The 26,562-nt window shown below is 48.9% G+C and overlaps 1 protein-coding gene across 5 annotated transcripts in view; it reads right to left on the bottom strand.

Moving 5' to 3' along the window:
* Nucleotides 1-6,023, bottom strand: part of pkhd1l1.1 (PKHD1 like 1, tandem duplicate 1) — a 267,609-nt gene extending 261,586 nt beyond the window's left edge. For 2 of the 5 annotated variants that reach the window (XM_059645760.1, XM_059645761.1), the window contains exon 1: nucleotides 5,775-5,882. In XM_059645760.1, coding sequence (XP_059501743.1) covers nucleotides 5,775-5,875 — 101 coding nt within the window. In that variant the 5' untranslated portion in view covers nucleotides 5,876-5,882. Of the gene's footprint in view, nucleotides 1-5,072; nucleotides 5,181-5,608; nucleotides 5,675-5,774; nucleotides 5,883-5,923 lie in introns of those variants that run through there. The other 3 variants (XM_059645764.1, XM_059645763.1, XM_059645762.1) reach the window with 3 other exon arrangements.
* Between the last annotated feature and the right edge of the window lie 20,539 nt (nucleotides 6,024-26,562).

The raw sequence follows: 26,562 nt of genomic DNA, 5'->3' as shown, positions 1-26,562 counted from the left end.
TGAGCAAGGTTACAGGTCATGGACTAAAAGGGACTGGACAATGTGGATCTGAATTCAGCTAAGGCATAGAAAACTAGAAGTAATTGTTATAGGGTATTTTTTGGGCTGAAAGAAAGCTTGTAGTTGAATTCCCCAGGGTCGATATTGGAATCTTTGCTTTTCCTAATTTCTATAAATGATATAGAACTTGGCCTGCAGGCAACAATTTCAACATTTGTGGCTGACACAAAACTTGGAAGAATTGTAAACTAGGAGGAGGACAGTGACACTGACACATCAGTAGAATGGGTAGATGGGTGAGAGATGAAGTTCAATACGGAAATGTGTGAGGTGACATGTTTTGGTACAAGGAACCTGGAGAGACAGTACAAAATAACGGCTACTTTTCTAAAATTTGCACAGGAGCAAAAAGACCTGAGTATATACACACACAAACAATAAAAGGTGGCAGGATGGTAAAGAGAACTGTTGAAAAAAGCACATCGTATTTTAGGCTAAATTATTAGGAGCATAGATTACAAAGCAGGGAGGTAATGCTGAAATTAAGTAGGCCATTGGTTAGACCTCACCTGGAGTATTATGTACAGGTAAATCCCAGATTGGAAACTGTTTTGTTCTGGAGTCTGTTTACAAGTCAATTTGTTTGTAGGTTGGAGCACAATGCAGGACAATAGAAAGCAGCTGTCGTAAGAATAGGAAATGTTTGTATGTTGGATCTTATATAATTAAAATCATATATGGGATCACACTTATAAGAATGTGCATTTGTAAGTTGGACTTTAATAACAGTGTTCTGTTCTGGGTCCCACATCTCTCATATACTTACAGGCATTTACAGCACAATAAAAGGCATTTGTCCCATTATGTCCATACCATTCAACAAAGATTTGACTACAATAATCCAATTTTCCAGCACCTGGCCCACAACCCTGTAGGCTATGGCAACGTAAGTGAATATCTAAACATTACTTAAATGTTATGAGTGTTCTGGTTCAATCACCCTTTCAAACAATGACTCCCAGACTCCTAACACCTTCTGGGTGAAAAACATGCTTCTCAACACTCTTCTTAGGCCTTCTACATTTTAGTTTACATCCAGGCCTCCTGATTATTAACTTGTCTTTTGATGGAACATGCGCCTTTCTATGCACCTTATCTCTGCCCCCATGCTCTTATATAGACAGTCCCTGGGTTGCAGTCCTTGATCCTACCTGCCAAGGTTTTCTCAAGAGCACTGCTTTGCAAGTTGATTTTTACACAAGTTTAGAACACAATATGGGACAATATAAAACAGCTATGCAGAAATACAGTAATCACTTTCATGTCAGGTCTTCATAATAACTTTCTATGTGGGATTGTATTTATATGTTCAAGCAGTCATGTCAGACATTTGTAAATTGGGGGCTCCCCTAATACATCTCCATCAGGTCCCGAGTCAACCTTTGCTGCTCCATGGAAAACAACCCAAAACTATCAAACCTTCCCCCATTGCCCAGACTCTCCTGTCTAGGCAGTGTTCTGGTAAATCTCATGTGCACCATCTCTAGCGGAATCACATCCTTCTTGAAATGCCACAACTAGAACGACACAAGAATACTCCAGTTGTGGGCTATTTAGCATTTTATACAGTTTTAGCACACCCTCAGTGCTCTTGAGAAAACCTTGGCAGGTAGGATCAAGGAAAACCCAAGGCTTTCTATACTTATGTGAGGAACAAGAGGACGGCCAGAGTGAGGGTAGGGACAATCAGGGACAGTGGAGGGAATTTGTGTACAAAGTCAGAGGAGGTAGAGGAGGTCTTTAATGAATACATTGCTTCAATATTCACCAGTGAGTCGGACATTGACATTTGTGAGGACAGCATGAAACAGGCAGATATGTTCGAACAGGGTGATGTTAGGAAGGAGATTGTGCTAGGAATTTTGAAAAACGTGAGCATAGATAAGTCCTCTGGGCCAGACAGGATATACCAAAGGTTTTATGGGAAGCGAGGGAGGAGATTGTTGCCCCTTTGGCAATGATCTTTGCATCAACACTATCTACTGGAGTAGTGCCAGAAAATTGAAGGGTGGCAAATGTCGTTCCCTTGTTCAGGAAAGGGAATAGGGATAATCCTGGAAATTACAGACTAGTAAATCTTACCTCTTGGTGGGCAAATTATTGGAAAGTATTCTAAGAGATAGTGTTTATGATTATTTGGAAAATCACAGTTTGATTAGAAACAGCCAGCATGGCTTTGTGAGGGGCAGGTCATGCCTCACAAGCCTTACTGAATTCTTTGAGGCTGTGACAAAACACGTCGATGAAGGTAGAGCAGTGGATGTGGTGTATATGGATTTTAGCAAGACATTTGATAAGGTTCCACATAGTAGGCTCATTCAGAAAGTAAGGAGGCATGGGATTGAGGGAAATTTGGCTGTCAGAATACAAAATTGGCTGTTCAATAGAAGACAGAGGGTGGTAGTAGATGGAAAGTATTCAGCCTGGAGCTCGGTGACCGGTGGTGATCAGCAGGGATCTGTTCTGGGACCCCCTCCTCTTTGTGATCTTTATAAACGACTTGGATGAGGAAGTGGAAGGTTGGGTTAATAAGCTTGCTGATGACATGAAGGTTGGTGGAGTTGTACAGTGTCGAGGACTGTTGTAGGTTGCAATGGGACATTGACGGGATGCAGAGCTGGGCAAAGAAGTGGCAGATGGAATTCAACCTAGAAAAGTGTGAAATGATTCATTTTGTAAGGTAGAATTTGAATGCAGAGTTAATGGCAGGATTCATAATGCAAGGCTTTTCCTGAGCTCTCACTTCTGAGTTGAATTTCATTTGCTGCTGTTCTGTCCAGACGATCAGTCCATTGATGTCCTCCTGCACTTTACAGCTATCTTCCTCACTATTTACTGCTCTTCCAATTTTCATGTCATCATAAACTTCTTCATCATACCCTTATATTTAAGCCCAAATCATTAACATGAACTATAAAAAGCCCTGGTTCCAGCACCAAGCCCCACAGAACCCCACTGGAAATAGAATTCTTGTCACAGAAACATCCCTGTACCATCACTCTCTGCTTTCTGTTTCTCAGCCTGTTTTAGATGCAATATGCTGTTTTGCCTAAAATCTCTCAGGCTCTTGTTTTCTTGACTGGCCTGCCATAAATGACCCTGTTAAAAATCTAACTGAAGTCCATCCACTAAAGACAACATCAAATGAATTACCCTCATCAACAATCCTGGTTACAAATTTGTCAAACATAATCTTCCCTTAATTCATGCTGACTAGCCCTGATTAATCCATGTGCATTCCAAACGCAGCCCTACAGAATTATTTCTCATAATTTCCCCAACGGCAAGATTACATTGGCTGCTCTGTAATTTCTTGGTCTGTCCCTTCCTTTTTTATGTGAATAAATTAAGAGAATGCAGCAGAGGTTTATAAGAATGATTCCAGGCTGAAACACTCATCTTGAAGTTGTATTGAAGATATTGGAACATGTTTACCTTGAATAAGAGAAAACTGAGGGAAGATTTGAAAGACATTTTCAAAACCATTAGGAATCTAGATAGAATAGATGGGCAGTCACTGTCCCTGCTTGCTAAAGGACTGAGGACCAAAGGGCACAGTTTTAGTGTTTTGTTTGCAAAAAAAATACAATTACGAGGTGAGAAAAAGTTTTTACACTGAGCAAATATTTAGGTACAGGATTGTACTGCCTGGAAGTGTGGTTGGAGCTAGTTCAATTGAAGCATTCGAGAGGGCATCAGATAACTAAAGGAAAAATCATGCAGAATTATGGGAGGAAATATCCTGTTAATTTAGCTCAGTCATAAAAGTAACAAAATAGACCATAATGAAGCAAATGAGCCCATGGGTAATTGAGTCAAGAAACCAATCAGGAGACTATGAGAAGTAATACCAATCAGCACCCATCTTCCTTTATGGCCAACCTAAATGCAATGATGTAATTGATCATGCTATAGCTGGAAGGAGTTAATCAGCACCAGCTTTCAGTGACCAAAGTGCTGCATCAAGCTTGAATCTGAAGGTGGTGGCGCTCAGGTTCAGTCAGAAGCAGGATTAGTGTAGCTGTTTGAGAGATCAGAGATCAAGTGCTCCATGTCCCAAGATGAAACAGGAGGGATGAACCATAATGAATCGATAAAGTATCCGATGCGGCGTCGCCAGACTATTCCCTGTTTACTGAATGGTTAAAGTATCAAATGAGCGGATAGGTGTTGGAAAAGGGGTTTAAATCGCAGTCTGATACTTACACTGATGTTAGTTTCCGTAATGCGAACATCATCAAGGACTGTTCAAGGAGTTTGATGTTGTTTAGTGTGGAGTCATGAGAGCAGACCGTCAGATCAGAGTGGGACAGAGGGAGTTAGGGAATTGAATATCAACCATAACATCCCGCTGTTGATTTACTTAATCTGTATGTAAACATACACAGACCCAGATTTACTGAATCAAACATTATAGTACGCTACACTGGATTCGGTCAATATACATGTTCTTATAATCATTCCCGATCTATCTGGTCGACACCTTATGACATATCGGGCAGGATTTGTTCCAGCTGGATGTTATTGTACACAATTTTTGATTTGCTTTTCTCCTTTTGTTATCGCAAATTACTTTCTGGCAAATCAATTTACTAAATAAGGCTTGTTCTGAGACAGAGCTGAGGAAGACCATGAAAATTAAAAAGAAACTGCACAAACCCAATAGCCAACAAACAGCAATCAGGCTGGTTTGAACCCGTGATAACCAGGTGCAGAGCTGGATGAACACATTTTCTGAAGATGGGTCTAGGCACAAAACGTCATCTTTCCTGCTCCTCTGATGCTGCTTGGCCTGCTTCATCCAGCTTTCCACACCTTGTTATCTCAGATTTCCAGCATCTGCAGTTCCTACTGTCTCTGATTTTAACCCATCCCGCTTTGAACTCCCGATCCAGCGTATAGCAAATTGCACGTTGATTCACTCCGATATAGGAGACAATAAAATTTGAACTAGAGAGTGAGACATTGTGGAGTAGATGTTTGAATCTCCTGCGTCACTCAATGCCCCTTACCTTTACCCAGGTACCAGCTTCAGTCAAACCCTCCTTTCCTTTCGCCTCCGTTCCCAATGTGAAATGATCCCCGTGAATATTTCAAGTCACCCACACTGTCGTCACTAGGAACAGCTTGGCATAAACATCAGTGTGAGAGGCGCGGAACCTGGAAACCTGAACTTGACCCTCCTGCCCCTTGCTCTATTTACCTCAGCTTAGCATTCGACCCCATGGAAACCACTTCAAAATCTTAACCATGCAAACGTTACTACAGTACTTTCTGAAATTCTGTCTGTTTACTTGCGTTTTGAATGCTAAGGTTTCATCATGCCTCACTCGCAAACCTCCCTTTTCAAAAATTCTTCCGCAAATGTGATACTTCCTTTTGCCCCCTGCACGACTTATAGGTCGATACCAAAACATAGAAACGTTGCTCAGGGTCTCTATGTAGTTGCGGACTTGGCATAGAGTCAACTGAAACCAGAAGCAAGAGTTGCTAAAGGTATAGAAAGCGGAATCTGCCCCGCCTTCCTTCATAGAGAAAAACTGCTCACCACCAAACTCCAACACATAAACCAGTAACAAGAGTAGGTCATCTGGTCCTTTCAGCCCGCTCCACCATTCCAGAAGGATCATCGCTGACCTGATGTTAACCTCCTCTCTACATTACGTGTATCCCTGACGATGTTTCCTTCACTTGGTAAACAAGAATATACTTACATCTGCCGTAAAATATTTGAAGATTTGCATCCACTGCCTCTTGAGGATTTGAAATTGCAAAGACTGTCAAGGAAAAAACATGCCCCCTCGCTGTTTGACATGGCCGCCTCCTTATTTTTAAAGTTATGACCCCTTGTTCTAGAACGTACCAGAAAAGGAAATTTCCTTTCCACAGCCACCTGTTCAGTCTCCTCAGGATCTTCTATGTTTCAACTAAGTCACCTCTAACTCTTCTGAATGCCAAACGATGTTGACCTCGCTTATCTAGCGTTTCCTCATTAGACAATCCACTCATTCCAAGTAGAAATCCAGTCACTGTTGTATGAATTGCTTCTGAAGAATTAACATCCTTCTTTAAGTACAGTGATCAGTACAGTACACAGCACTGCAGATGTGGTCTAAACAATGTCCTGGAAAACTGAAGCATTACCACCTTGCTCTGGCATTTAATGTTCCTAGCAGTAAAAAATACATAAGAAGATTATGAATAGGAGCAGGACTGTGCCATCTGGGCTGTCAAGCCTGCTCTATCAATCAATAAGATCACGGCTGGTCTTTTTGTGGACTCAGCTCTGCTCGCCCTCCCACTCATCATAACCCTTATTTCCTTTACTGTTTAAAAATGTATCTATCTTTGCTTTAAATGCATTCAGTGAGGTATTCCCAACTATTTCACTAGGCAGGGAATTCCACTGATTCACAACCCTTTGGGTAAAGAAGTTCCTCCTGTGATTCATGCTCTTGGGCAACAAGATCTCTCTGCATTTTGGAGTTGTGAAACCCTCATCATTTAGATCACATACTTAGTGAAGGTTAGTTAAGAATGGGCAATAAATACTAGCCCAGTCAGTGATTCTGCGATACTCCAATCAAGCTATTTGCAGCAGTTTGGTCCATCCACTCAATGCTGCCTCTCATCTTTTTAACCCGATCACTTAACTTGTGATCTGTCTAAATGTCAAGACCTCCGCTATCATTAAATGTGTTAAAACAGAGCCCCTTCTCTGGTGAACATAAAGCATCCAATGGTGCTATTTCAAATAAAAGCTGGATAATTCCCCTTGTGCCCTGGCCAGAATGTATCACTTGACCAAATTCCCTAAACCAGACATTGTTCATTATCATAATGTGGTTTGTAGGAGCATGTTGTACACAAATTAGTCACTGTTTTCCCTCCACACAACACTGACAACACTTCAAATATATTTCCTCGTCCTAAAGAAGTTTGGAAAATTTTAAGGTCAAATTGAGGTTATGAAATGTGCTATATAAATGAAAATTCTTATTTATTATTGAATTTTTCAGGAAATAGTTAGCAATTCTATGGATCTATTCTACGGGGTGGAAGCAGGCCATTCAGCCCATTAAGAACACACCAACCCTCTGAAGATCATCCCACCCAGACCCACCTTTCCCCCCTACCCTATACCTATAACCTGCATTTCCCATAGCTAATCCACTGAGCCTGCATATCTTTGGACATAACAAAGTGTGGAGGTGGATGGCAGGAGCAGGCCAAGCAGCATCTGCTGTGTTCATCTAAGATGCTGCTTGGCCTGCTGTGTTCATCCAGCTCCACAGTTTGTTATTTTGTTTGTTATAACAGCATCTGCTGTTCCCATTATCTCTGGACATTATGGGCAATTTCCCATGGCCAATTCACTTAACCTGAACAATTTTGGACTATGGGAAGAAACCAGAGTACGTGGAGGAAATGCACACAGACACAGGGAGAATGTATAGGAATGAAATCAAATCTAAGTCCCTCCTGCTGTGAGGCAGAAGTACTAAACACTGAGATACTGTGCTGGTTAATCTGTATCACAAATATAGATTTCAAATAGGTTTTCCTCCTATTTGTATCGGTTAATCTCTCCTACCATTCACAGTAGTATAAAAGAAATCTTTTAGCCTTTCTTCACCAACATTCCCTCCCTGTACACTTATTCAAGACGTCTACTTGTCTGATATTTTCTAATTATGATACAAAGCGATTAAATGGAAATGTTCTGTTTCCTGTGCCATTGACTCTGCTGGATCTGCTGAGTGTTTCTAACATTTTCTTTTTGAATAATGCATTAGGTGTTACATAAGAGGAGTCAACTAATTTGGTAACTAGTACAGGCATGTTGTGAAATAAGGGCAATAAAAAATGTTTAATTACTGGATCAAGGATAATTATCCATTACAGTAATCCTTAATAACATTAGACCTGTATACATGATCCTATTGTAGTTTTTGGTAATCAGATATTAGTTTAATGGTGGGTAGATTGACGTTTCACAGCTTAGTTTACTTATAATTATGCAAGTGTATTAATCAATTAACCTAACACATTACTCTGCTCAACAGTAAACAATGTAGACATTAGATCTTTATATCATGCAACTCTGTTTAGCTTCACTTACAAAGAAACACAGCATGGCTTTTCACAGAATTACATTGCAAGAAGTTTCAAGCTTTAAGACTGAATTAACTTACATTTTCTCAACTTGTTAAATACATTGGTGTTAAAAGCTTATTAAAATTTTAGGTGTTCTCAATAAAAGAAAGCTCAGTGAAGTTTTATTGCAGAAAGGAAGGAAACAAGTATAGCAGAGAGAGTAGGAAATGATGATGTTGGAGTCTGAGATCACAAAGTGTGGAGCTTCATGAACACATCAGGCCAGGCAGCATCAGGGGAGCAGGAAAGCTGACGTTTCCGGTCTGGACCCTTCTTGAGAAATGAGGGAGGGGAAGGGGGCTCTGAAATAAATAGAGAGAGGGTAAGACAATGGTAGGTGCATAGAGGAGCAGATAGGTGGAGAGAAGGAGGACATGTCAAGAAGGCCAGAATGAAGCCTGTAAAGGCGAGTGTAGGTAGGGAGTTCGGATAGGGGTTGGTAAATGAGGAGGGCGGGGTGGATAGGTGGGAGGGAAGACAGACAGGCCAAGGAGGTGGGGATGAGGCTAGTCAGCAGGAAGTGGGGGTGGAGGCTGGTCAGTGAGGTGGGAGGAGCAGATAAGTGGGTGACAAGACAGACAGGCCAAGGAGGTGGGGACGGGATGGGCTGGTTTTGGGATGTGGTGGGGTGAGGGGAGATTTTGAAACTGGTGAAGTCCACATTGATACCATTGGGCTGCAGGGTTCCCAAGCGGAATATGAGTTGCTGTTCCTGCAGCCTTTGGGTGGCATCTTTGTAGCACTGCAGGAGGCACAGGATGGACATGTCGTCTAAGGAATGGGAGGGGGAGTTGAAGTGGTTCGCGACTAGGAGGTGCAGTCATTTGTCACGACTCGAGTATAGGTGTTCCACAAAGCAGACTCCAAGCCTCTGCTTGGTTTCCCCGATGTAGAGGAGGTCACATCAGGAACAGTGGATACAATGTACCACATTAGCAGATGTGCAGGTGAACATCTGTTTAATGTGGAAGGTTTACTTGGAGCCTGGGATGGAGGTGAGGTAGGGAAGATGTAGGGGCAGGTGTAGCGCAACCTGTGGTTGCAGGGAAAAGTGCCGGGGGTGGTGGGGAGTGTGGAGCAGACGAGGGAGTCACGGAGAGAGTGGTCCCTCCGGAAAGCAGGGAAGGGTGGGGAGGGAAATATATCCTTGGCAGTGGGGTCAGATAATAGGTGGTGGAAGTGGCGGAGGATGATGTGTTGAATCTGAAGGTTGATGAGGTTATATGTGAGGACTAGGGGAATTCTGTCTTTGTAGTTTTTGCAGGAAGGTGGTGTGACAGCAGAGCTGAGAGGAACATGAGAGATGTAGTCGAGGGCATTTTCTTCCTGCAAGAATGCCATCCCCTATTCCCAGCTCCTTTGCCTCCACCTCATCTGCTCCCAAGATGAGGCGTTCCGCTCCCGGACATCCCAGATATCCACATTTTTCAAAGACTACAATTTCCCCTCCACAGTGGCCACTTCAACTCCCCCTCCCATTCCTTAGACGACATGTCCATCATGGGCCTCCTGCAGTGCCACAATGATGCCACCCGAAGGTTGCAGGAACAGCAACTCATATTCCGCTTGGGAACCCTGCAGCTCAATGGCATCAATGTGGACTTCACCAGCTTCAAAATCTCCCCTTCCCCCACTGCATCCCCAAACCAGCCCAGCTAGTCCCTGCCTCCTTGATCTGTCCCTCTTCTCTCCGCCTACTTGTTATCTTATCCACCTTCTCTCATTGCCTCCCCACTCTCTATTTATTTCAGAGTGCCCTGTCCCTCCCCCATTTCTGAAGAAGGGTCCAGGCCCAAAACAAAGATAACAAAGTGTGAGGCTGGATGAACACAGCAGGCCCAGCAGCATCTCAGGAGCACAAAAGCTGATGTTTTGGGCCTAGTCTCTGATGAAGGGCCTAGGCCCGAGACGTCAGCTTTTGTGCTCCTGAGATGCTGCTTGCCCTGCTGTGTTCATCCAGCCTCACATTTTATTATCTTGGATTCTCCAGCATCTGCAGTTCCCATTATCACTTCCAGACCCAAAATGTCAGCCTTCCTGCTCCTCTGATGCTGCCTGGCCTGCTGTGTTCATCCAGCTCTACACCTTGTTATCTTAAACAAATATAGCATCTGTGTTCTACATTCACTTTATTTTAATTTGCAGTGTTTCAGTGTAGAATCAATTACATTTGGCTCTGTGTTAGAATTAATTTGGTGACAGTGTGCAGTGTGATGACTGAACAGCAGAAGCTCACACCTCGCCCTTTAAACATTCTAACTTTTACTATTTTTAGTAATTTGTAGCCGTACTTTGCAATCTTCTTTGTCAGTTCATATAGTTTAGTGTTTACGAATAACTTTCTTACTGTACCATCTACTCTAAAAGTTAAGAAGGTCATTCCACACAACACCACCACAGAGAAAATTGTTTGGAAGTTGGCCTTTAAAAGAGAAATGATGATCAGTGCTTCATTAAATGAGGGACTTCTATAAATTAAGCAAAAAATGTGAAAATGAGTCAGAGTATCAACCAAGAGAACATTGCAGCATGAACCCCACTTGAACAAATAGGCATGGAAAATATCATGAAATATGCTGCTATTTTAGCTCAGAGTCATAAAAGTAATAAAATAGACCACAATGAAGCAAATAAGCCCATGGATAATTGACTCAAGAAGCCAATCAGGACACAATGGGAAGTTAGCGAGTTTTGAGAAGATTTGTAGCTCAGATTGAGGTTCTGGATGTGAGTTTGCTCGCTGAGCTGGAAGGCTCGTTTTCAGATGTTTCGTCACCTTTTTTTTTATTTGAAAAAATATACTTTATTCATAAGATGTACAAAAAATAAAACATTTATACACCTACCCAGTCATGCAAGCTGCTCCGGGTTACCCGGGGGTACATACACCAACTAAAGGAAAAAAACAAACAAAGAAGAAAAAAAAACAAAGCAAAGAAAACACCCCGGCAGTCGTCACCCCGCACAGTCCCAGTTGGCCCCCTGACCAGTTGGGGAAGGCACCAGCTGGGCCCAGTTACCAGATAGGGCCCTTTTTTCTATTCTGGACGAGGGGTTTCATACCGTGGTCTTTCCCCACCGCACCTTGGCGGCGGCTGCCCCAGGCTTTAGCGAGTCCCTCAGCACGTAGTCCTGGACCTTGGAGTGCGCCAGTCTGCAACACTCACTCGGGGTCAGTTCTTTCAGCTGGCAGACCAGCAAGTTGCGGGCAGACCAAAGAGCGTCTTTCACCGCATTGATGGTCCTCCAGGCGCAGTTGATGTTGGTCTCGGTGTGCATCCCGGAAAACAGCCCGTATAGCATGGAGTCCCGCGTCACGGAGCTGCTTGGGACGAACCTCGACAAATACCACTGCATCCCCCTCCAGACCTCCTGCGCATAGGCACACTCCAGAAGGAGGTGATCGACAGTCTCGTCCCCCCCCGCAGCCACCTCGAGGGCAGCGTGCGGTGACGCAGAGATTCCGGGCATGCATAAAGGATCTCACTGGCAGACCCCCTCTCACCGCCAGCCAAGCAATGTCCTTGTGCTTGTTTGAAAGTTCTGGCGATGAGGCATTCTGCCAAACGACTTTGGCAGTCTGCGTGGGGAACCACACGACGGGATCCACCCTCTCCTTTTCCCGAAGGGTCTCGAGGATACTACGTGCTGACCACTGCCTGACGGCTTTGTGGTCAAAGGTGTTTCCTTTCAAAAATTTCTCCACGAAGGACAGGTGGTACGGAACGGTCCAACTACTCAGAGCGTTCCGCGGCAATGAGGCCAGGCCCATCCTTCGCAACACCGGGGACAGGTAGAACCTCAGTAAGTAGTGACACTTGGTGTTTGCGTACTGAGGATCTACGCACAGCTTGATGCAGCCGCACACAAAGGTAGCCGTCAGGGTGAAGGTGGCGTTCGGTACGCCCTTTCCCCCCATTTCCCAGGTCTTTGTACATGGTGGCCCTGTGGACCCAGTCCATCCTCAACCCCCAAATGAAGTGGAAGATGGCCCAGGTGACCACAGTGCCGCAGGTCCAGGGAATAGGCCAGGCCTGCGCCACATACAACAGTACCGAAAGCCCCTCGCACCTGACAACCAGGTTCTTACCCACGATGGAGGGGGACCGGAGCATCCACCTGCCCAGCTTCTGCTTCAATTTGGTGATACGCTCCTCCCAAGTCTTAGTGCACACCACAGCTCCACCAAACCAAACACCCAGCACCTTCAGGTAGTCTGTCCTGACGGTGAAGGGGATGAAGGAGCAGTCATCCCAGTTCCCGAAGAACATGACCTCACTCTTACTCTGATTGACTTTTGGCACCCAAGGCCAGTTCAAACTGGCCGCAGATGTCCAACAGCCAACTCACCAACCGACGATCGGTGCAGAAGACGGTGACATCGTCCATGTACAGGGAGGTCTTGACCTGAAGGCCTCCGCTGCCTGGGATAGTCACGCCCTTCAGGCTCACGTCCTTCCTGATGGATGCGGCGAAGGGCTCCACACAGCACACGAACAAGGCAGGAGAGAGCGGGCAGCCCTGCCTGGCTCCAGATCTGATGGGAAAACTGTCCGATTCCCATCCATTGATCGAGACTGCACTAACAATGTTGGTGTAGAGCAGCCGGATCCATTTGCGGATGCCCTCCCCGAACCCCAATTTGGAGAGGACGTCTCTCATGTAAGCATGAGAGACCCTGTCGAAGGCCTTCTCCTGGTCCAGGCTGACGAGGCAGGTGTCCACCCGCCTGTCCTGTACGTAGGCGATCATATCCCTGATGAGCGCGAGGCTCTCAGCGATCTTTCTGCCCGGCACAGCACAGGTTTGGTCAGGGTGAATCACCGACTCCAGGACAGACCTGACCCAGTTGGCTATGACCTTCGCCAGGATTTTGTAGTCCACATTCAATAGTGAAATGGGACGCCAATTCTTAATTTCTTCCCTCGCCCCCTTCCTCTTGTAAATGAGGGTGATGATGCCCTTCCTCATGGGCTTGCGCATTTCCCCTGCCCGAAGCGCACTATCGTACACCTCCAGCAGGTCCTGGCCAATGAGGTCCCACAGAGCGGAATACAGTTCGACCGGTAAGCTGTTGCTCCCGGAGTCCTATTCCTCTCCAAGGACTTGAGGGCTCTGGTCAACTCGTTCAGCGATATCGGCCGGTCCAGCCACTCCCTTGTGCCGTCGTCTAAGACCTCCGTGATAGACGACAGGAACGACTCGGATGCCGTGCTGTCCATGGGTTTCGTGTCGTACAGTCCGTCATAGAAGGATCTGCTGATCCTCAAAATGTCGGGCCGAGACGACGTCACTGAGCCGTCGTCCTCCTTCAGACGGCTAAGCAGAGCTCTCTTTGTGCACCTTCTGAAAGAAGAAACGCGATCACGTCTCGTCCTGCTCCACGGAGCGGATCCTGGACCGGAAGATTATCCTGGAGGACTCCGCGGTGAAAAGCGAGGCTTGCTGGCCCCTCACCTCACGGAGGTCCTCTGTGACATCGACCCCCATCAACTGCAGAAGGAGCAGGTTCTGCACCCTTTTCTGGAATCGCGACAGCTTTCCCCGTCTCTCTCTTGCCTTCTGATCACCCTTGAGGACAAAGAACCTCTTGATGTTCTCCTTCACTGTCTCCCACCAGTCGCCTGGAGACTCAAAGAGAGGTTTCACGGTTCTCCAACCGGCGTACTCCCTCTTAAGCTCCTCGACGTTCTCTGGGGTCAACAGAGTCGTGTTGAGCTTCCACGTCCCCTTGCCGGCCGGCTGGTCGTCCTGTAATTGACAGTTGGCCAGCAGGAGGCAGTGGTCAGAGAAGAACACTGGCTCGACGCCGGTGGAGCTGACCGAGAATGCCCGTGACACAAACAGGAAGTCTATCCTTGAGCGGATAGACCCGTCTGGCCGCGACCAGGTGTACCTCTGCTGCACTCCGTCTGCAGGGGTGCTGAAGACGTTGAGCAGCTTGGCGTCCTTCACCGTGCCCATCAGGAATCTGGACGTGACGTCCAGTTGACTCCCCCCACCCGCTGTCCCCACGCCGGATCTTCCATCTGCATCGATGATGCAGTTGAAGTCTCCGCCTAGGAAGACCGGCCTGGACGTAGCCAGCAGGGGTGGAAGCCGCTGCAGGACGGCCAACCGCTCACGCTGTACCGCTGGGGCGTACACGTTGATCAGCCTCAGGGGAGCGTTCCTGTAGGTGACATCAGCCACTAGGAGGCGCCCCCCCCACCACCTCCTGAACTTGAGAGATGGTGAAGTTGCGCCCCCGCAGCAGAATAGCCAGGCCCAAGGACCAACAGTCGTTACCCCCTGACTAGATCGAAGGCCCACAGGTCCAGGCGCCGGACGATTTCCCGTACCTGCTGAGGTGTGGTATCCTGCACTCCTGCAGGAACAGGAGGTCCGCCCTGATGGTGGTCAGGTAGGCCAACGTGGACGCACATCTTGCGGTGCGCATATTTGACGCTGCGCACATTAATGCTCGCAACTCGTACCCCCATTTTGGGCAGTGACTGCAGAAACCTCCCCAAGTCCAAGGTGCAGCCCCTCCATCTGTCCCTTCATGCCCATTGCTCGGGCTAACTGCTGGACGCTCTCCGGGCTCAGGAAACCGTCCGTGCTGCCTTCCGGGTGGCATCCCCCTATCGGGGGTACGGAGGCAGGAGCGTCCGGCTCTGGGTCAGGCTGGGGACGCTCTGTTTCCTCCTTCCCACCTGGAAGTTCCGGGGGGCCCTCCAGTGCCCCAGTGGCACGTGACTGGGTGTCGTAGGGAGCCTCAGGATGCCTCCCGTCACCTGGAAGCGTGGTGCTGCTTTCCTTTTCCCTTGAGATCTTTAACTTCTGCTTTGGGCAGGCCCCCTCCGAAACTCCGTCGTCAGAAGAGCTATTATAGCCCCCCTGTAGCAGCCTCTTCCCGCCTGATGGTTGCGGTTCCTGGGCCTGCCGATGCGCCTTCCTCCTCGCTTTCTGGACCATTGTCCACACCCCTGGGTCGCCTGTCGTCGCCTCCATCGACTCCGGGTTGTCGGGGGGAGCGGAGCCTGGAGGGGCGCTTTGCTGGCCTCGGGCCCATCCTGCGGGGCTGGGCCCTCCTGCATGACCTGGCCCTCCTGCACATTAGTGGGGTCCTTGCTGGGCCCTCGTGCCTTCCTCTCCTCTGGGGGGGGCTGGCCCCGCATTGCCCCTGCTGGCGACCTGGGCGTAGGTGGTCCCCCGCCGCGGGCATGCCCTATGAGGTGGCCCACTTCCCCGCAAAGGTTGCAGCTTTTTTCTTGTGGGTAATCCTTTGCAAGGTGTCCCTCCTCCCTGCAGATGGTGGCTTTCAGTCGGCCGCCATGTGACCTGACCTACCACAGGCATGGCAGACTTTAGGTTGCCCTGCATAGGTCAGGTAGCCCTTGCTCCCGCCAATCGCGAAGCTGGACGGTGGATGTACGACATTCCCGTCCGCGCCCATCCTCAGAGTCACCTTGACCTGCCTCTTACTGGCCCAGATGCCAAAGTAGTCCATGATGTCAGTTAGGTCCCCTTCCACCTTCACATACCTTCCGAGGAAGGTCAGGGCATCAACTGCTGGCACATGCGGGTTGTACATGTGTACAGTCACCATACGGCTCCTCTGCGCTGGCATCACAAACAGTGGGACAGCGGTCAATACAGTGAGGAGGCCCTCACCTCCTTTCTCCTTGAAAACCTCCAGGAAGCGCTCGCAAAGCTTGGCACTCCTGAAGGTCACGTCGTAAAAACCTCCTCCGGGGAAATCCTGCAGGCAGTAAATGTCCGCAGCAGCGAACCCACAACAGTCCAACAGGACCCTCTTCACGAAGAAGGTGCGGTCCACAGGTGCACCTTCATCCACCTTCTTTACGGAAACACGGATGTGTTCCAGACCCCCTGACCTGGGGCACGTGCACTTGCCGCAGCCATCGTTGCAGGTTGGCTGCTCCCCTGAACCAGCGTTAGGCCGAAGCCAGCATTAAGATCCACTGGTTGCAAGGGTGCACAGCCAACCCGATGTCTTCCTTTCACCTCCAACACAGTGCTCTCCTCCTCTCGGTCCACAAAAGAGTGGGTCTTTATTTTGTTCCAGATGTAAGCTGGTTCACTGAGCTTGAAGGTTTGTTCCCAGACATTTCGTCACCTTTTTTTTTATTTGAAAAAATATACTTTATTCATAAAATGTACAAAAAATAAAACATTTATACACCTACCCAGTCATGCAAGCCACTCTGGGTTACCCAGAGGGTACATACACCAACTAAAGGAAAAAACAAAACAGAGAAAAAAAAAACAAAGCAAAGAAACCGCCCCGGCAGTCGTCACCCCGCACAGTCCCAGTTGGTGCCCTGACCAGTTGGGGAAGGCGCCAGCTGGGCCCAGTTACCAGATAGGGTTCTTTTTCCTATTCTGGACGAGGGGTTTCATACCGTGGTCTTTCCTCACCGCGCCTTGGCAGCGGCTGCCCCAAGCTTTAGCGCGTCCCTCAGCACTTAGTCCTGGACCTTGGAGTGCGCCAGTCTGCAACACTCGGTCAGGGTCAGTTCTTTCAGGTGGCAGACCAGCAAGTTGCGGGCAGACCAAAGAGCGTCTTTCATCGCATTGATGGTCCTCCAGGCGCAGTTGATGTTGGTCTCGGTGTGCGTCCCCGGAAACAGCCCGTATAGCACGGAGTCCCACGTCACGGAGCTGCTCGGGACGAACCTCGACAAATACCACTGCATCCCCCTCCAGACCTCCTGCGCATAGGCACACTCCAGAAGGAGGTGATCAACAGTCTCGTTCCCCCCGCAGCCACCTTGAGGGTAGCGTGCGGTGGCGCAGAGATTCCGGGCATGCATAAAAGATATCACTGGCAGAGCCCCTCTCACCGCCAGCCAAGCAATGTCCTTGTGCTTGTTTGAAAGTTCTGGCGATGAGGCATTCTGCCAAACGACTTTGGCAGTCTGCGTGGGGAACCACACGACGGGATCCACCCTCTCCTTTTCCCGAAGGGTCTCGAGGATACTACGTGCTGACCACTGCCTGACGGCCTTGTGGTCAAAGGTGTTTCCTTTCAAAAATTTCTCCACGAAGGACAGGTGGTACGGGACGGTCCAACTACTCGGAGCGTTCCACAGCAACGAGGCCAGGCCCATCCTTCACAACGCCGGGGACAGGTAGAACCTCAGTGAGTAGTGACACTTGGTGTTTGCGTACTGAGGATCTACGCATAGCTTGATGCAGCCGCACACAAAGGTAGCCGTCAGGGTGAGGGTGGCGTTCGGTACGCCCTTTCCCCCCATTTCCCAGGTCTTTGTACATGGTGTCCCTGCGGACCCGGTCCATCCTCGACCCCCAAATGAAGTGGAAGATGGCCCGGGTGACCGCAGCGGCGCAGGCCCAGGGAATAGGCCAGGCCTGCGCCACATACAACAGTACCGAAAGCCCCTCGCAACTGACAACCAGGTTCTTACCCACGATGGAGAGGGACTGGAGCATCCACCTGCCCAGCTTCTGCTTCAATTTGGTGATACGCTCCTCCCAAGTCTTAGTGCACACCCCAGATCCACCAAACCAAACACCCAGGACCTTCAGGTAGTCTGTCCTGACGGTAAAGGGGATGAAGGAGCGGTCGTCCCAGTTCCCGAAGAACATGACCTCGCTCTTACTCCGATTGACTTTGGCACCCGAGGCCAGTTCAAACTGGCCGCAGATGTCCAATAGTCTACTCACCGACCGACGATCGGTGCAGAAGACGGCGACATCGTCCATGTACAGGGAGGTCTTGACCTGAAGGCCTCCGCTGCCTGGGATAGTCACGCCCTTCAGGCTCACGTCCTTCCTGATGGAGTTGGCGAAGGGCTCCACACAGCACACGAACAAGGCAGGAGAGAGTGGGCAGCCCTGCCTGACTCCAGATCTAACAGGAAAACTGTCTGATTCCCACCCGTTGATCGAGACTGTGCTAACGATGTTGGCGTAAAGCAGCCGGATCCAATTGCGGATGCCCTCCCCGAACCCCAATTTGGAGAGGACGTCCCTCACGTAAGCACGAGAGACCCTGTCGAAGGCCTTCTCCTGGTCCAGGCTGACGAGGCAGGTGTCCACCCGCCTGTCCTGTACGTAGGCGATCATATCCCTGATGAGCGCGAGGCTCTCAGCGATCTTCCTGCCCAGCACAGCACAGGTTTGGTCAGGGTGAATCACTGACTCCAGGACAGACCTGACCCGGTTGGCTATGACCTTGGCCAGGATTTTGTAGTCCACGTTCAAAAGTGAAATGGGACACCAATTCTTAATTTCTTCCCTCTCCCCCTTTCTCTTGTAAATGAGGGTGATGATGCCCTTCCTCATGGACTTGCACATTTCCCCTGCCCGAAGCGCACTATCGTACACCTCCAGCAGGTCCTGGCCGACCGGGCCCCACAGAGCGGAATACAGCTCGACCGGTAAACCGTCGCTCCCGGGAGTCCTATTCCTCTCCAAGGACTTGAGGGCTGTGGTCAGCTCGTCCAGGGATATCGGCCGGTCTAGCCACTCCCTTGTGCCATCGTCTAAGACCTCCGTGATAGACGATAGGAACGACTCGGATGCCGTGCTGTCCATGGGCTTCGTGTCGTACAGTCCGGCATAGAAGGATCTGCTGATCCTCAAAATGTTGGGCTGAGACAACGTCACTGAGCCATCGTCCTCCTTCAGCCAGCTAAGCACAGAGCTCTCTTTGTGCACCTTCTGAAAGAAGAAATGCGAGCACGTCTCGTCCTGCTCCACGGAGCGGATCCTGGACCGGAAGATTATCCTGGAGGACTCCGCGGCGAAGAGCGAGGCTTGCTGGCCCCTCACCTCGCGGAGGTCCTCCGTGACATCGACCCCCATCAACTGCAGAAGGAGCAGGTTCTGCACCCTTTTCTGGAGTCGCGACAGCTTTCGGCACCTCTCTCTTGCCTTCTGAACACCCTTGAGGACAAAGAACCTCTTGATGTTCTCCTTCACTGTCTCCCACCAGTTGCCTGGAGACTCAAAGAGGGGTTTCACGGTTCTCCAACCGGCGTACTCCCTCTTAAGCTCCTCGACGTTCTCTGGGGTCAACAGAGTCGTGTTGAGCTTCCATGTCCCCTTGCCGGCCAGCTGGTCGTCCTGTAAGTGACAGTCGGCCAGCAGGAGGCAGTGGTCAGAGAAGAACACCGGCTCGACGCCGGTGGACCTGACCGAGAACGTCCGTGACACAAACAGGAAGTCTATCCTTGAGCGGATAGACCCATCTGGCCGCGACCAGGTGTACCTCTGCTGCGCTCCGTCTGCAGGGGTGCTCAAGACGTCGAGCAGCTTGGCATCCTTCACCGTGCCCATCAGGAATCTGGACGTGACGTCCAGTTGACTCCCCCCACCCGCTGTCCCCACGCCGGATCTTCCATCTGCAGCGATGATGCAGTTGAAGTCTCCGCCTAGGATGACCGGCCTGGACGTAGCCAGCAGGGGTGGAAGCCACTGCAGGACGGCCAACCGCTCACTCCATGCCGCCGGGGCGTAAACGTTGATCAGCCTCAGGGGAGCGTTCCCACAGGTGATGTCAGCCACTAGGAGGCGACCCCCCACCACCTCCTGAACTTGAGAGATGTTGAAGTTGCGCCCCTGCAGCAGAATAGCCAGGCCCGAGGAGCGACAGTCGTTACCCCCCGACCAGATCGAAGGCCCACAGGTCCAGGCGCCGGACCATTTCCCGTACCTGCTGAGGTGCGGTATCCCGCACTCCTGCAGAAACAGGAGGTCCGCCTTGATGGTGGTCAGGTAGGCCAACGTGGACACACATCTTGCGGTGGACTTGACGCTGCGCACATTACTGCTCGCAACTCGTACCCCCATTGTGGGCAGTGACCGCAGTACCCTCCCCAAGTCCAAGGTCCAGCCCCTCCATCTGTCCCTGCATGCCCATTGCCCGGGCTAACTGCTGGACGCTCTCCGGGCTCAGGAAACCTACGGTGCTGCCTTCCGGGTGGCATCCCCCCGTCAGGGGTGCGGAGGCAGGAGGGTCCGGCTCCGGGTCAGGCTGGGGACGCGCTGTTTCCCCCTTCCCGCCTGGAAGTCCCGGGGGGCCCTCCAGTGCTCCAGCGGCACTTGACTGGGTGTTGGAGGGAGCCTCAGGATGCCTCCCGTCACCTGGAAGCGGGGTGCTGCTTTCCTTCCCCCTCGAGATCTTTAACTTCTGCTTCGGGTGGGCCCTCTCCGAATCCCCCTCGTCAGAGGAGCTCTTATAACCCCCCTGTAGCTGCCTCTTCCTGCCTGATTGTTGCGGTTCCTGGGCCCGTCGACGCACCTTCCTCCTCGCTTTCCGGACTGTTGTCTACTCCCCTGGGTCGCCTGTCGCCGCCTCCATCAACTCCGGGTTGTTGGGGGGGAATTGGAGCCTGCAGGGGCGCTTTGCTGGCCTCGGGTCCATCCTGCGGGGCTGGGCCCTCCTGCACGGCCGGGCCCTCCTGCACATTAGTGGGGTCCTTGCTGGGCCCTCGTGCCTTCCTCTCCTCCGGGGGGACTGGCACCGCATTGCCCCTGCCGGCGACCTGGGCGTAGGTGGTCCCCCGCCGCGGGCATGCCCTATAGAGGTGGCCCGCTTCCCTGCAAAGGTTGCAGCTTTTCTCTCGTGGGTAATCCTTTGCAAGGTGTCCCTCCTCCCTGCAGATGGTGGCTTTGCAGTCGGCCGCCATGTGACCTGACCTACCACAGGCATGGCAGACTTTAGGTTGCCCTGCATAGGTCAGGTAGCCCTTGCTCCCGCCGATCGCGAAGCTGGACGGTGGGTGTACGACATTCCCGTCCGCGCCCATCCTCAGCGTCACCTTGACCTGCCTCTTACTCGTCCCCTTCCACCTTCACGTACCTTCCGAGGAAGGTCAGGAGATCAACTGCTGGCACATGCGGGTTGTACATGTGTACAGTCACCATACGGCTCCTCTGCGCTGGCATCACCAACAGCGGGACAGCGGTCAATACAGAGAGGGGGCCCTCACCTCCTTTCTCCTTGAAAACCTCCAGGAAGTGCTCGCAAAGCTTGGCGCTCCTGAAGGTCACGTCGTAAAAACCTCCTCCGGGGAAATCCTGCAGGCAGTAAATGTCCGCAGCAGCGAACCCGCAACAGTCCAACAGGACCCTCTTCACGAAGAAGGTGCGGTCCACAGGTGCACCTTCATCCACCTTCTTTACGGAAACACGGATGTGTTCCGGACCCCCTGACCTGGGGCACGAGCACTTGCCGCAGCCATCGTTGCAGGTTGGCTGCTCCCCTGAACCAGCGTTAGGCCGAAGCCAGCATTAAGATCCACTGGTTGCAAGGGTGCACAGCCAACCCGACGACTTCCTTTCACCTCCAACACAGCACTCTCCTCCTCTCGGCCCACAAGAGAGTGGGTCTTTATTTTGTTCCGGATGTAAGCTGGTTCACTGAGCTGTGAGGTTTGTTCCCAGACATTTCGTCACCATTCTAGAAAACACCAACAGTAAGCCTCCGACAAAGCACTGTTTATATGCTTTCTATTTATCTGGTTAGGTTTCCTTGGGTTGGTGATGTCATTTCCTGTTCTTTTTCTCAGGGGATGGTCGATTGGCTCCAAATCAATGTGTTTATTGATGGAGTTCCGGTTGGAATGCCATGCTTCTAGGAATTCTCATGCGTGTCTCTGTTTGGCTTGTCCTAGGATGGATGTGTTGTCCCAATCAAAGACATGACCCACTATCACTCGTATCCTTACATACAGATGAGGAAGGACACCACTTTGATTGGGACAACACATCCATCCTTTGTAACCTAGAACACCCCTCCGCACTGTCCACAATGCGACCCACCTTCATATCATCCAAGAACTTACTAATCCACCCTTCCATGCCTACATCCAAATCATTTACAAAAATCACAAATAGAAGAGGACCCAGAACAGATCCTTGTGGAACACAACTCGTAACTGAGCACCATGTTAAATATTTTCTATCCACTACCACCCTTTGTCTTCTAAGGGTCAGCCAATTCTGAATCCAATCTGCCACATATCCCCCTATACCATGCCTCCTTACTTTCTGCATGAGCCTACCATAGGGAACCTTATCAAACACATTACTTAAATCCATGTAAGCCACATCCACTGCTCTGCCTTCATCCATGTGTTTTGTCCCTTCTTCAAAGAATTCCATAAGGTTTGTGAGGCATGATCTACCCCTCACAAATCCACGTAATGATGTAATTGATCATGCTATAGCTGGACGGAGTTAATCAGCACTGACTGTTTCAGTGACCAAAGTGCTGCATCAAGCTTGAATCTGAAGGTGGTGGTGCTCAGTTCAGTCAGAAGCAGGATTCGTGTAGCTGTTTGAGAGATCAGAGATCAAGTGTTGAGCCACACGTCCCAAGCTGAAACAGGAAGGAAGAATCATAGTGAACCCACAAAATCACTGCCTTGCTTTGACATTATTATTTTACAACTTAAGTATCCCCAGTCTGTTGAGGCGATTGAATGGTTAAAGTTTCAAATGAACAAATAGGTGATGAGATTGGGGTTAAATTACTTTGATGTAAGTTTCAGTAATGGGAACATCAAGAACTGTTCAAGGAATTTGCCATTGTTTGGTGTGGACATGTACCAAGTAGAATGCTCAAAATCAAAGCTATCCATTCATTCTAAAGAGATCAAATTCGTCAAAACATGCACAGTGATCCAATTCCTTATTTTCACGAATGTATACACCAGTGTCAAATGGATTCAGCAAACTGTTGAATGGTCAATTTGTGGGAATAACCCTTGAAACAAATGTGAATGACTGATATTACACCAATATCACTACTAAGTTTAGATTATAATTGTTAATGCTTCAGCCCTTGTATCAGTTTCACAGCTAGAATACACACTGGCAAAGAAAATAAATGAACACAAAGCTAAATAAAACTTGTAATGTAAAACACCGGTGTGTATTTTAGTTTTGAAACAGAGACTCTGCTCCCAACCTACTATATATAGCTAACAGTTACCCAGATTCATACTATCAATGTCACTACAGTGGCTTCAAGATTCTAGTTGTTGACTGCCAATAATCAGGATTGTCAAGCATCATGAGTTTGATTCTGTGTCAGGAGCTTTGCATTTTCACAATTCAGATACATAGAATTTTTCAATGTCTTGTTGAAAGCAATAAACACGTGACATCAGTATAAATTACACAAGTTTCACACTATTCATATGAACCCTGATAAGCGGTATCTCAACATTTCCATCGCTATCATCTTGAAGAATCTACATTGTACAATATCCATGACTTTAAATGTCTTTGGTAGAATGGGTTATCCAAAATTTCTCTCAACGTAGCCTAGGCAATATTTTGCGTAGATTTATCATTACTGTTATAGTGCAGCTCATAGATTTATGGTTATTTATTATTCAAGTACAAAAACACACACTCTTTCAGGCAAAGCCCTCGAGAGTATTGGGACAATGAACTATTTAAGGCATGTGGAATTCATTTTGAAACCAATAAAGGCATTCTCAGGGCCAACTAGTCTTCAAGTAAGTCTACTAACCATAGATATCAAAAAGAAGTCTTGCTACAGAGCAGAAAGATTATTCACGCATTTCCAACAGCAAGGACTGTCAGAAAGAAATTCTGGAAAAACTACAAGAAATCTCAAGAGAACCTCTTAATCTCAAATTTCGCAATTAAAATAAGATTCACCAGAGTGTTAAGTTTTCCAACATACCCAAATCCTCAATACACTTTATCTACTATTCACAATTGGTAAAAAAATTGGTACTGTCTAAAACTAGTATCTATATCATGATGGCTTCCCAGTCTCCCAAAAACGCCTCAGAGCAAACTAAATTGCTTTGAGTTGCATTCATCATTGTAATGCATGAAAATTGCACTCAGTTTACACACAATAAATAAATAGCAATGAGTCAAATAATAAATAAGCTTGTTAGATTTCAAATAAGGGAAACACTTGGTATAGTTAGGTCAGGGAGCATCTGTGGAGAAAGAAATATTTAACTTAAATGACCAGAAAGGTTTTGTTAATCTTTGTTGATCAAAGGTCATCAATCTAAAATACTGTTTTTCCTCTCTCTATAGATGCTGCTGGATGAGCTAAATATCTCCAATATTTCCTATTTTTATTTCAGGTTTCCACTATCTGCATTACTTTTCTTTTGACAATCTATTTCATGGTTTAACGAGGGATGTATATCGGTTAGAATACTAGAACTTCCTTGTTTATCTTCAATACAGCCCTTAAAGAATTGACCACCACTGCAGTCAGATCTTAGAAAAAAAAGATACCTCAATACTGTGTGATAATAAAATGTGAGGCTGGATGAACACAGCAGGCCAAGCAGCATCCCAGGAGCACAAAAGCTGACGTTTCGGGCCTAGACCCTTCATCAGAGAGGGGGATGGGGGGAGGGAACTGGAATAAATAGGGAGAGAGGGGGAGGCGGACCGAAGATGGAGAGCAAAGAAGATAGGTGGAGAGGGTGTAGGTGACAACGCCCTTGACCGCGTCTCCCGCATTTCCCGCGACACATCCCTCACACCCCGCCCCCGCCACAACCGCCCCAAGAGGATCCCCCTCGTTCTCACACACCACCCTACCAACCTCCGGATACAACGCATTATCCTCCGACACTTCCGCCATTTACAATCCGACCCCACCACCCAAGACATTTTTCCATCCCCACCCCTGTCTGCTTTCCGGAGAGACCACTCTCTCCGTGACTCCCTTGTTCGCTCCACACTGCCCTCCAACCCCACCACACCCGGCACCTTCCCCTGCAACCGCAGGAAATGCTACACTTGTCCCCACACCTCCTCCCTCACCCCCATCCCAGGCCCCAAGATGACATTCCACATTAAGCAGAGGTTCACCTGCACATCTGCCAATGTGGTATACTGTATCCATTGTACCCGGTGTGGCTTTCTCTACATTGGGGAAACCAAGCGGAGGCTTGGGGACCGCTTTGCAGAACACCTCCGCTCAGTCCGCAACAAACAACTGCACCTCCCAGTCGCAAACCATTTCCACTCCCCCTCCCATTCTCTTGATGACATGTCCATCATGGGCCTCCTGCACTGCCACAATGATGCCACCCGAAGGTTGCAGGAACAGCAACTCATATTCCGCCTGGGAACCCTGCAGCCATATGGTATCAATGTGGACTTCACCAGTTTCAAAATCTCCCCTTCCCCCACTGCATCCCTAAACCAGCCCAGTTCATCCCCTCCCCCCACTGCACCACACAACCAGCCCAGCTCTTCCCCCCCACCCACTGCATCCCAAAACCAGTCCAACCTGTCTCTGCCTCCCTAACCGGTTCTTCCTCTCACCCATCCCTTCCTCCCACCCCCAGCCGCACCCCCAGCTACCTACTAACCTCATCCCACCTCCTTGACCTGTCCGTCTTCCCTGGACTGACCTATCCCCTCCCTACCTCCCCACCTACACCCTCTCCACCTATCTTCTTTGCTCTCCATCTTCGGTCCGCCTCCCCCTCTCTCCCTATTTATTCCAGTTCCCTCCCCCCATCCCCCTCTCTGATGAAGGGTCTAGGCCCGAAACGTCAGCTTTTGTGCTCCTGGGATGCTGCTTGGCCTGCTGTGTTCATCCAGCCTCACATTTTATTATCTTGGAGTCTCCAGCATCTGCAGTTCCCATTATCTCCTCAATACTGTGTGCTCAACATTGACAAGTAAGTGGCTGTTCCCAGAATAAGAATGATGGAAACTGTTCACCCACGGCTTAAGGGACAAAAGCAAAGTTCCACACAGATTCAAGAAATATTGGACTTTAACATAGTGGCAGCTTGACAATTGTAAACAACTGTTCTGAACACTGATAACTGCATTCATAAGCCTATACTTCTGGATGTGAGATTGCTCGCTGAGCTGGAAGGTTAGTTTTCAGACGTTTCGTCACCATTCTAGGTAACATCATCAGTGAGCCTCCGACGAAGCACTGGTGTTATGTCCCGCTTTCTATTTATCTGGTTAGGTTTCCTTGGGTTGGTGATGTCATTTCCTGCGTTGGTGATGTCATTTCCTTTCCTTTTTCTCAGGGGATGGTAGATTGGCTCCAAATCAATGTGTTTGTTGATGGAGCTCCGGTTGGAATGCCATGCTTCTAGGAATTCTCGTGCGTGTCTCCGTTTGGCTTGTCCTAGGATGGTTGTGTTGTCCCAATCAAAGTGGTGTCCTTCCTCATCTGTATGTAAGGATACGAGTGATAGTGGGTCATGTCGTTTTGTGGCTAGTTGATGTTCATGTGTCCTGGTGGCTAGCTTTCTGCCTGTTTGTCCAATGTAGTGTTTGTCACAGTTCTTGCAAGGTATTTTGTAGATGACGTTTGTTTTATTTGTT

This window comes from Stegostoma tigrinum, chromosome 5, assembly GCF_030684315.1.
Source record: "Stegostoma tigrinum isolate sSteTig4 chromosome 5, sSteTig4.hap1, whole genome shotgun sequence".
Taxonomy (NCBI): Eukaryota; Metazoa; Chordata; class Chondrichthyes; order Orectolobiformes; family Stegostomatidae; genus Stegostoma; species Stegostoma tigrinum.
The sequence above is the reverse complement of the archived record's forward strand: the minus strand, read 5'-3'. Positions and strand labels throughout refer to the sequence as shown.